General features: G+C 42.6%; 2 protein-coding genes across 2 annotated transcripts; both read left to right on the forward strand.

The window, feature by feature from the left end:
- Window positions 1-362: 362 nt before the first annotated feature.
- Window positions 363-3,114, forward strand: LOC141816864 (L-type lectin-domain containing receptor kinase IX.1-like). Its single transcript, XM_074704591.1, has 2 exons — window positions 363-1,103; window positions 1,954-3,114. Exons 1-2 carry the CDS (start codon window positions 363-365, stop codon window positions 3,112-3,114), a joined length of 1,902 nt encoding a protein of 633 aa, XP_074560692.1.
- Window positions 3,115-7,640: 4,526 nt separating this feature from the next.
- LOC141816863 (L-type lectin-domain containing receptor kinase IX.1-like) lies at window positions 7,641-9,734 on the forward strand. The gene has a single exon (XM_074704590.1). The coding sequence runs from the start codon at window positions 7,676-7,678 to the stop codon at window positions 9,668-9,670; it is 1,995 nt and encodes a 664-aa protein (XP_074560691.1). The 5' UTR covers window positions 7,641-7,675; the 3' UTR covers window positions 9,671-9,734.
- The last annotated feature ends 1,602 nt before the right edge of the window (window positions 9,735-11,336 follow it).

The following is an 11,336-nucleotide window of genomic DNA, read 5'->3' on the forward strand; positions in this document are numbered from 1 at the left end:
ATTGATTTATTTGATTAACACTTCTCAAGTTCGAACTAGGCAAATAAAGTCATCCTAGCTCCAATAATTAATTAACATTGTCCCTGTCCCTGCCATCACGTCAATAACCAGCTGTATATATATTAGTTTGAGATTTTAATAAAATAAAGTTCTGGTGGAACATACTTTTCTCTTCTATTGACCTTGACCGGCTGATATTTCATTTACACAAACACAATGTTAATAAAATAGATTACTTGTCCAAGAACAGTAGTACTGGGCATTCTCCTTTCTATAAATCAGTCGTAATACTGGTTCTAATTTCTTGAACACATACATATAATCTTGGAGCTATTTAGTCATCCATCCATTCATCTCATCCAATGCCTAAAATCTTTGCTCTCTTGTATTGGTTGGGAATTCTCATTCCCTTGGCGACTGCTCTCTCCTTCGACTTCCCTAACTTCGACCAAAGCAATCTTTCTACAATCACACTTCAAGACGATGCATCATGGTCTAGTTCTTATAATGGTTGCTTTCAGCTTACCAGAAGTGAGCGAGACGCCAATATGCAATCTAGCCTGGGAAGAGCAGTGTACGTGGAGCCTCTTCTGCTCTGGAATAATTCTGATTACCTGAGCGATTTCTCCACCCATTTCGCCTTTATAATCAACCCGAACGGTCAAAGGCGGCCAGGAGATGGCATGGCTTTCTTCCTCTCTCCATTTCCTTCCAACTCCAGTAGCTATCCCAATTATTCCGGTGGCTGCGGCCTCGGCTTGTTCAGTGCTTCGGTATGTCTGTCGCCGTCATCGACAGACAGCAACATCTCCGCACGGATTCCGATTGTGGCAGTGGAGTTCGACACGTACGCAAATCCTGCACTCGACGATCCATCGACTCCTCATGTTGGGATCGACGTCGGCTCAGCCAGGTCAGTTGAGTATAGAACTTGGGATGCCGATCGAGGTGACGACAAATGGCAGGGAGATGCATGGGTGAGCTACGATTCAGGCACTCATAATTTAAGTGTTTTCCTAACTCTAAGATCGAATGGATCCCGTACTACAAATTACAGCCTTAGCTACATCGTGGACCTTCGGGAGGTGCTCATCTCATCCGAGGTTAGTAATTAATGAGTTTTCTAGATAATTATCGTCCTATAATTAATTTTAAATATCTTAAATATATATATATATATATATATATATATATATATATATATACACGAATTTTCTCTGCTGCGCGACGATTTCCTATGCGATCCATGCGCGACACCCCGACCTCCAGTCACTGTTCCCGCCGCCGTCCAGCCACCGCTGGCTGTCGGACCGGGCCCAATCGACGACCAACTCGCTGGTGCACCGGCCGGCATCAGATTCCGGCCAGATTGTGATCGAAATCTGACCGAATTCGGTCGAAAATCGCCGCCAGTAGTACGCGGCCACTGTGGGCCAAATCGTGGCCGATTTCCGACCAAATCGCGATCGGAGACCGGCCGAGGAAGGACCGCTGACCGCGATTTGGTCGGAAATCGACCGCGATTTGACCCATAGTGGCCGCGTGCCACTGGCGGCGATTTCCGATCAAATTCGGCCGGATTCCAGCCACAATCCGATCGAAATCCGGTGCCGGCCGGTGCGTCGGCGAGTTGGCCGTCGATCGGGCCCGGTCCGACGGTCGGCGGTGGTCGGATGGCGACACGACGGCGGCGGGAACAGCGGCGGGTCGGCGGAAGAAATACTATGCATTCTCAATTTTGGACGGTCAGATTTTTATGATCATGGTGTTGCAGACGCGCGCATAAGAAACCGTCGCGCAGCAGATCAAAATTTTATATATATATATATATATATATATCACTTTATTCATATATATATATATATATATATATATATATATATATATATATATATATATATATATATATATATATATATATATATTACTCACTGAGTTTGTCCAACAAGGCAGGTTGCTGTAGGGTTCTCGGCAGCGACGGGAACAAATAATGAGACACACACACTTTTATCATGGAATTTCTCTTCGGCTCTAGTGAAACATCCTCCCGTGCGACGAGGCAAAAGCAAAACGGGGCTCATTGTTGGGACGGTCACAGGGGTAGGGACCCTCCTCCTCCTCCTCTTGCTGTTGGGTTTCGTGTTCTTGTGGAGCAGGAAGAAGAAGAGGGCCAATATCAACATGGACCAGAACCGGCTGCGTGATGATGGCTTGGAGATGCAAGGAAGGCCAAGTGGGTTCTCGTACGAAGAGCTAGCCGCTGCCTCGAGGAACTTCTCTGAGGACGTCAAGCTCGGGGAAGGTGGATTCGGGTCGGTCTACAAAGGCCATCTGGAGAGATTGAACCTTGACGTCGCCATTAAGAGGTTCGCCAAGGAGTCGTCCAAGCAAGGAAAGAAAGAGTACTTCTCTGAACTCAACGTCATAAGCTGCCTCGGACATCGCAATCTGGTTAAGTTGGTTGGCTGGTGCCACGAACAACAAGAACTCCTCCTCGTCTACGAGTTCTTGCCCAATGGTAGCCTTGACTCGTATCTGCAGTACTCTGCGCAAAATCATTTGAGATGGCCGGCGAGGTACAAGATCGCCTTAGACTTGGCCTCTGCGATGCTCTATCTCCAGCACGACTGGGAGCAGTGCGTGTTGCATCGCGACGTCAAGCCGAGCAATATCTTGTTGGACTCTGCATTTAACGCCAAGCTAGGAGACTTCGGCCTTGCTAGGCTCATCGACCACGACCTCAGCTGGAAAACCACGGTGAATGCCGGAACGCTGGGGTACATGGCCCCTGAATATCTTGACACTGGCAAAGCCAGCAAAGAGTCAGATGTCTATAGCTTCGGAGTCGTGGCCCTGGAGATTGCTTGTGCGAGAAGGCCGAGCACGGGCAAACTGGTGGAACGGGCGTGGGAATTTTATGCCAAGGGCAGAGTAGTTGAAGCAGCCGACGAGAAGCTAAACGGCGAATTTGATGAAGAACAAATGGAGCGAGTGTTGGTTGTAGGATTGTGGTGTGCTCATCCAGACTTCAATCTGCGACCCTCAATGAAGCAGGCGATCAACGTGCTCAATGGGCAGACGGCACTGCCAAATCTTCCTCTTCCTCCGTGCTAAAAGATAAATTTGATTTTAATGAAGAATATATGTAGTAATTGTGTTGTCGAGAGATAGTGAACTGAATCTTGTGTGTTTAATTTGTTACGTGTATCAAATTTTTGTGACTTCATTTGATTTTAATGACTTCTTTCAGAGACGAAGAGAATATATATAAGAGAACTCAACGACACTTGTTTTTAACGAAGAAGGTAGTAAATACTAGTAATGGTTCATCTTTGGTAGATCTGTCATCCATCAGGGACGTCTATATACCTGTATATTCAGTCTTTCATTTTTATTGCGAGGAAAAACCAGTGGACCTAACCACTGGACAAAAATATATTTGCGAAGCATTGGAAATGGGGTTGATCCCTTGTTGTCTACATCTCCTCTTCTTGCACTTTGGGCTAAGTTACAGCTTTAGCGATGGTATGGCCCTCTCTGGAAGAGGATGTAAAACTTCGTCTCCTTCCAAACATGGTAATCACAGAAGAAATGATTAACCACCAGGAAAAATAGCGTAATTTTTCAAGATCTTAAACTTAAAATTATTAAAGCATCAAAGATGACCTCCAGGACGATGATGCACTTTTCATGTAGAGTTGATGGAAAGGCATCAATTTATTCGGTTGATTCAAATAAAAAATAACGTAACATAATATTATCATCACCTGTGTTGCAGCATCTTTTTTGTCCTCACCATCAGGAATCAGGACAGTTTATTTCCTTTGTGGAATGGCACTTGAAAACTTTACTGTTTGTAGTTCATCCACAGCAATCCCAAAGACAATCAAATGTTTTACTATGAATTGTTATCTGTACAATACAATAAAATAATGGTATATGCCCTTTGGTTTTCTATTTTGCAGCAACGGCCTCATCACCCACTTTGGCTAATTCCTTCTCAGCTTTGGTGCAACAACTTTGGCAACAACAAATACCAATAATATCTGGAGATGTTCTTCATCTGCCGTAGCAGAAGAAAGTACTGATTTCTATCTTGTTACTGTCTTTTGATCTATATGCTTTCTTATGCAAATAAATCAGTACTACAATGACATATATATGTCTGAACAAATGTATTATTTCTATCTTGTTACTGTCTTTTGATCTATATGTTTTCTTATGCAAATAAATCAGTACTACAATGACATATATATGTCTGAACAAGTGTGTATTGATCCAGAACGATTATTGTTTTTTGTTTTGGGGGGTGTCGTCCAGATTGAAATATATAAATCCAGATACTTTTGTTAATTTAGTATTTCTTGATATTGCAGACCTTCCTTTGTACAAAGCATTCTTTATAACAAAGACCTATTTTGTTCATTTAACAAACCAGAAAGTCTAATATTATATTTGGATTGCCTCAAATCTGAAAGAAGCTTAATTAAGAAAAGGTCTTATAGCTCTTCTTAGCTTCTAAGTAACAACACAAATTATTTTAAAGATGATGCACATATATATAAATTTGTGAAATATTTTAAAGATATATATATATATATATATATATATATATATATATATATATATATATATATATATATATATTTTCTAATTTGTAATTTATCAAAATGTGTATTTAAGAGTTTTCCAGTGCTACTAATTTTGCATAAACTAAGGTCCCTAAAATGATTAATCGTTATTAGTTAACTAGTTTACAAATGATTGATGATTTCTAGTCAACATGAAATAGCATTTAATTAACTAACAACTATCAATCTTCTCATATATATTTATTTCTTCTGAAGGCTGAGTCCAAGTCATCTCGAACTTGCCCATGAAGCTACTGCACTAATGACCTTTGACCTTGACATTTCAATATGTTTTAATTTTATATAGATACATTTTAATTAGATATATAGATTACTTGACTACCAAGAACGAACGGATCAGTAGTCATTCTTCTTTCTTTCTTTCTATAAATTAGCAGTAGTGGTTGTTCTTTCCTGAATACACACATATACACACACTGCAGCACTAGTAATTAATGTCTGCAGTAATGTCTACTCTCTTCTTCTTGGGAATTCTTGTTGCCTTGGCAACTGCTCTCTCCTTCGACTTGCCTAGCTTCGATCCAAGCAGTCTTTTACTTGAAGACGACGACGAAATGGCATCATGGTCTACTTCTCCTGATGGTTGCAGTGAGCTTACCAGAAACCAGAAACATGGCAATATGGCAGCATTTAGCATGGGCTCCAGAGCAGTCTACGCGGAGCCTGATCTTCAACAGCCAGCTGATACGCCTAGTCATAATTTTTTTAGGATTAATTATCACTCCAGCAGCCTAATACGCCTACTCATACAAATTGTCTAAATGATGTATGATACATGCACAATTTTATGATTATAGCCATGAATACATACAGTAATATATATGTTATCTTTGCTGTTAAGTACTCGATCGATTGAAATCAATTAAGAATTATATATTGGATAAAAAAAAGTAATAAAAAATTCAAGGTACAAGAGGAATTGTGTACAAAATGATTACTATTTGGCAGTTGGGAGCTAATTGAAAGAAAATATGAAAATATTGAAAAACCTCGATCAAAAAAATTGGATATGGGAACCTAAATATATCCCCCTAACATCTTCCCTTGGAAAAAGGTTACAAAGCCAAGAGTAGGACGATGAGGCCTATCTATAGCGTTCGGAATTACTATACGATGGTCGGTAGGGACATCGAACGGCGAAGCCATATCTTGTCCACATCTCCTTCGTTGAAATTCAACACACCATGGACTCGCAGAGCGTTCAACAACCATTGAGGTGAAAGCAAAGACATAGAAAGAAGAGAAGACCAGAAAAGACGGTCAGATGCAAAACAAAAGACTTATAGAAACTAGAAATTGTTGGGTCAAGAGGAGCGGCAGCTATAGTTTCAAGATGCAAGAAGAGATAAGTGTGTTGTTATTCCTTTGTTACTAGTTCTCATATACTAAGCATCGATAACTGTTAGATCGTTAGATCAAGGGGACGAAATGGTGGGTACCATCGTACGCCCTCTGACCTCGCAGTGAATCGGTAGAATCCCTGTAGTCGCCTTGAACTGTACATCCTCCATTGCCCTAACACATGGTAAACTCAGACAAGGGCGGCATTAATGATTAGATATTACGTGATGATATTAGAGACGATACACCATTACGCTAATCGTCTGCATTTATAACACACATCTCGTTTGTTAACCAAGGCATTCACTGAAGAAGCGAAGAGTCAGTGCCACATCAGCCCTAGGTTCTAGTCAATAGTTAGGTTATAGTCTTCTCGGTCCAATCAGTTGGACTCATACCTTCTTCACTAGACTTAGAGAAAAGACTTATGATATGGTAAAAAAAAGACTCATATATAGCCAAGTCAAATCAAAAGTAGTCAAACTTAAATGAAAAGTCAAGATCAAGCATAGGTGGAAGTAAAAATTATCATCTTGACTCTGGAGGACTCCATCTCCTCTCTCTTAGTTCAGCCATCCTGACTCAAAAAGATTTTGCCTAATCAACTCTTCCTTCAACTTGACCACTTTGACTCCAAAAAAACTCAGCCTCCCCAACTCCTCTATTAGCTTTATCACTCTACAGAGACTTATCCACAATTATTGTGGATATTTCTTAACACGACACTATGAGTAAATGGAAGAACAATCATATGATTGTTAAACTTAATTCCCCATATGCCCTTCGGCATACATGTAGCAGGTAACGACTGTCAGATATAATCTTTTGATATTACTATCGTAAATATGTCATTTATGGTAATCCTATTATGTTCCCGTCTTCTCTTTCTTCTTCCTCTATCTTGCTATTTTGCAAATTGCTTGTTAATTTGATGGTCGGAATAGTCACGCCAAATCACTTCATCACCATTAATCTAATCCTCGTTGGAGCATTGCAGACATCCTTGACGTCTTCAACCGCATAGGAATCCTCTGCATATCCATCTCCACTGCTGCCGTCCGGTGATTCAGACAGGAACATTATAGAAGATTTCAGCTCATGTCATCGCCAATCCCTTTCTAAACTCTTTACCTGGACATTTCGTTTGTGTATTTTGTGAGCATGTTGATACGATGGAGACAAGAGACTTTGAACAACTAGCTAGCTGGTGAAGTAACAAACACTTCAAGGAAAAAGATTCTGAATTAAGTAGAACCAAAATGCAAATATATATATTTTTATTCATCAGAAAATTCTAAGAAAAAATTTAAATGCCCTCCAAGAAGCTTCGCAGATGTATCTGAGTGGACTTTTCGTGAAGAAGCAACTACAGTATACATTTCCACATTGACTAACTTTTAATTAAAAATAAATTTAGATTCTCCGCGTGAGAATAGGAGGCTTGGATTTTTATTCTTATCCTACCAACAATAATGAATAATCCACAATATAAATTTGTGGTCAACGTTTATTTTTATTTTCTAGACATTATTTTTGAATTTATAGTTATAGATATTTTTACAAATTAAATCATTTTGAAAAATAAATTTGTCTTTAAATATTCTGGTGCAGCTACTCAACACTGAAACTCATTGAATTCCTGTCTGTTCCACGGGATCTAACATTGCAGTTGTCGTATTTCCATGGCGCGGCTCGAGATCAAAGCTTTATTCGTTTGCCTGTGCTTGTCGGCTTTTCTTCCCCTTCCGGCGAGCTCCCTCTTCTTCAACTTCAGCGATTTCAGCCAAGCGTCCAATTCATTGTTGTTGCCGAGCGATGACGCAAGCAAGAACGGCTCCAGGATCGTCCTCACCAAAGTACTCATACGGGACTCCACCGGCAGAGTGGAGTACGCGGAGCCACTGCGGCTGTGGGATTCTGGCACCGACGAGCTCACCGATTTCACCACCAGCTTCTCCTTCGTCATCGACTCCTCCAACAAGTCGGAGTTCGCCGACGGCCTCGCCTTCTTCCTGTCGTCGGAGAAGAACACGCCCAGCTACGCCCGGGGCGGCTTCCTCGGCGTCTTCTGCAACAGCTCCGTCTGCGACTCCGCCGCCACCAAGGCGGCAGTGGTGGCCGTTGAGTTCGACACCTTCTCCAATGACTGGGATCCGCCCGGCGTCCATCTCGGGATCGACGTCGATAGCATCGTCTCCGCCGTGAACGTGACGTGGAACGTCGATATCAGGGAGGGCAAGACGGCGACGGCGTGGGTGCACTACGACTCCAAAGCACACAACTTGAGTGTGCTGGTGAGCTACGGACTGGATCCGGCGACCGGCCTCCGGTCCGCCACCGCCCTGTCCTTCGTCGTGGATCTGCGAAAGGTCCTGCCGGAGAAGGTGGTGATCGGGTTCTCGGCGACCACGGGTAACTTGACGGAGACGCACAGCCTTCTTTCTTGGTCATTCAACTCGACCTTGCAAGAAAAAGAAGGGGTACCAACGGTCGCAATCGCCGCCGGCATCGCTGCTGGAGCGATTGCGTTCGTGGCGATGGCTGCGGGGTTAATTTGGTGGCTGATTATGAAGAGCAAGCCCCCTGTTAGCGATGTGGTAGACGACGACGGCGACGACGAAGACGAAAACGACGCCATTGATGGCCAATTCGAGAGAGAAAGTGGGCCGAAGAGATATCCTTACCAAGAACTCGCCTTGGCGACTAGGAATTTCGCAGAAGAGGGCAAACTCGGGGAAGGTGGATTCGGATCGGTGTATAGAGGCAGATTGAGCGGCGAGGATGTAGCAATCAAGAGACTCTCCAAAGAGGGCAGACAGGGGAAAAAGGAGTACATCTCCGAGGTCACCATCATCAGCCGCCTTCGCCACCGCAACCTGGTGCAACTCCTCGGCTGGTGCCACTGCCGCGGCGGCGAGTTCCTCCTCGTCTACGAGTTCATGCCCAACGGCAGCCTCGACTCGCACCTCCACCGCTCGGCGAAATGCCTGCAGTGGCGGGCGCGGCACAAGGCCGCGCTAGGGCTGGCGTCGGCGCTCTTCTACCTCCACCACGAGTGCGAACCGGGAGTGGTCCACCGCGACGTCAAGCCCAGCAACGTCATGCTCGACTCCGCCTTCAACGCCAAGCTCGGCGACTTCGGACTCGCCAGGCTCGTCGCCAACGACGGCCGGAATCTGCAGACGACGTTGCTGGCGGGGACACTGGCCTACATGGCCCCCGAGTACTACCACGACGGCAAGGCCAGTAAAGAAACGGACGTGTACAGCTTCGGGATCGTGGCGCTGGAGATCGCCAGTGGGAGGCCGCCGATGACCGATAGCACGCTGCTGGTGGAGTGGGTGTGGGGGCTCTACGGAAAAGGAGCGATCTTGGAGGCGGCGGATGAGAGGCTCGGCGGAGACTTCGATCGGAAGGAAATGGAGAGTGTGATGGTCGTGGGATTATGGTGCGCGCATCCCGATTGCGAGCTCCGGCCGACGATCCAGCAGGCGTTCAACGTCCTGACAATGGAGAAGGAACTGCCAAGTCTACCGCTGGCGAGGCCGCGGCCGATGTATCACCAGCCGTCGTTCAATACCGCCTCCACGTCGACCAAGTTCCTGAGTTTGACGATGACTGGAACTGGAAGCACTACTGCTTCTGCTTCTGCTTCTGCGTCTGCTTCTTCAGCGTGATCTGTGACAACAACTACCATTGCTGCCACCAAAGAGCTCGAAGCTAATTGATATGGCAATATGAATAAGGATATGTCTGATAAAAAATAATCTTTGGATTATAGAAATAATTTTTATAAATCTTTTATTATTAAAATATAAATAGTCATCTGATTATATTATAAAAATAATCTCTGTATAATCTTTTATTATTAGAGGGTAAATAATCATCTTATTTTATAGCCTAATAATACTCATATATGTACTCTGTATATATTTTATCAAAATTAATAAGAAAAGTATTCAGAATTTCTTACATGGTATCAGAGTCGTAGCCATACTAGCTAGCAACCTGATCTACTCCACCTTTCCATCATTCTCTCTATTTCTCTCTCCTTTTCCTCGTATTAATGGTTGAGCAAATCAAATTTCATTTTGTTCTGGTCGTTAATAATGTCAAAATTTTCATCTCCCTTACTTTAGAACAGAATCGAGTTACTTGGTCGTTTAAAATCCATTGTCAAGAATATCAAGTTATTGATCATATTATCCCATCGAAATCGAAGTCAACTGGGATAGAACAAGAAGAGGCAATCGAGATTAGAAAGCATTATATATGGTCGCGCTTGGATGCAATAGTTCTTCAATTGATTTATGGTACGATCTCCATCGATCTCTTACACACCATTTTAGAACTTGATTCAACTATATAACAAGCATGGGGACGATTGCAAAATATTTTTCAGGATAATAAAAATTCTCGTGTCGTTTACTTGGAAAACTAATTCACTCACGTTCTGATGTACGATTATCCTAACATTTCAACCTATTGCCAAGAACTCAAAATGCTTGTCGATCAACTCTCTAATATTGGTGCACCGATTTCAAATCAATGATTAGTTCTTCAATTAATTGCAAGTTTAAATGAGAACTATGATGGTGTTGCTACATTCATTCAACAGAGGAAACCTTTACCCTCTTTTTATGAGGCACGATCGAGGTTAATGCTTGAGGAAACCTGAAAGGCTAAACCGGTAGCCGCCGCCTCTAGCGCTGTCGACACCGCCCTCCTCACCACCAACAGTTCCATTGATACTGCGTCTAGCTATGATCGAAACTCGATATCATATTCTAGAAATACATCAAACCACAATAATAATAGTCAGAAACATGATCAAAATCGCAATAATAATTGGGGAAAAAGTGGTGGTAGCAACAACCACGACTTTAATGCAAAATTTATTAACGGATTGGAACGTATGTGTATTTTAATTTAATAAATTATTTTAAATTTATTTATTTAATTCAATTTTGAGTCAAAGTCATCTCCAGCAATGGAATGGGCATCACGTCAATGAGCAACGCGACTATTCCTTTCAGATTTAAATTTTCTGGTTTTAAGTACTTTTCTCCTGTGTAGACCATGACCTCCTGATATATATTGACACATTTTAATAAAATAAATGACTCGATTATATATGTCTTCTGGCAAGAACAGAAAATTAAGTATAGATGCATTCTTCTTAATTAGTTTCTGTAAATTGGCAGTGGTCTTTTCTTAAATACATACTATACTGTACTATACTATACTATACCATATACTACAGCAGTAGCTAGCTAGCAACTAATTTTCAAACTTCTCTAGAATTCATTAGCTAGCCATCCAATGCCGCTGGCATGTAATTAA

This window comes from Curcuma longa, unplaced genomic scaffold (assembly GCF_044706935.1).
Source record: "Curcuma longa cultivar G26 ecotype Majalengka, Jawa Barat unplaced genomic scaffold, ITB_CL_G26_1.1 contig_18462, whole genome shotgun sequence".
NCBI classification, from domain to species: Eukaryota; Viridiplantae; Streptophyta; class Magnoliopsida; order Zingiberales; family Zingiberaceae; genus Curcuma; species Curcuma longa.

Bases quoted from the DNA above. Each gene is read 5' to 3' on its own strand.
- LOC141816864 (XM_074704591.1), top strand. From the start codon at position 363: ATGCCTAAAATCTTTGCTCTCTTGTATTGGTTGGGAATTCTCATTCCC. The intron at 1,104-1,953 runs GTTAGTAATTAA...CCAACAAGGCAG, and splicing joins AGGTGCTCATCTCATCCGAG to GTTGCTGTAGGGTTCTCGGC.
- LOC141816863 (XM_074704590.1), top strand. From the start codon at position 7,676: ATGGCGCGGCTCGAGATCAAAGCTTTATTCGTTTGCCTGTGCTTGTCG.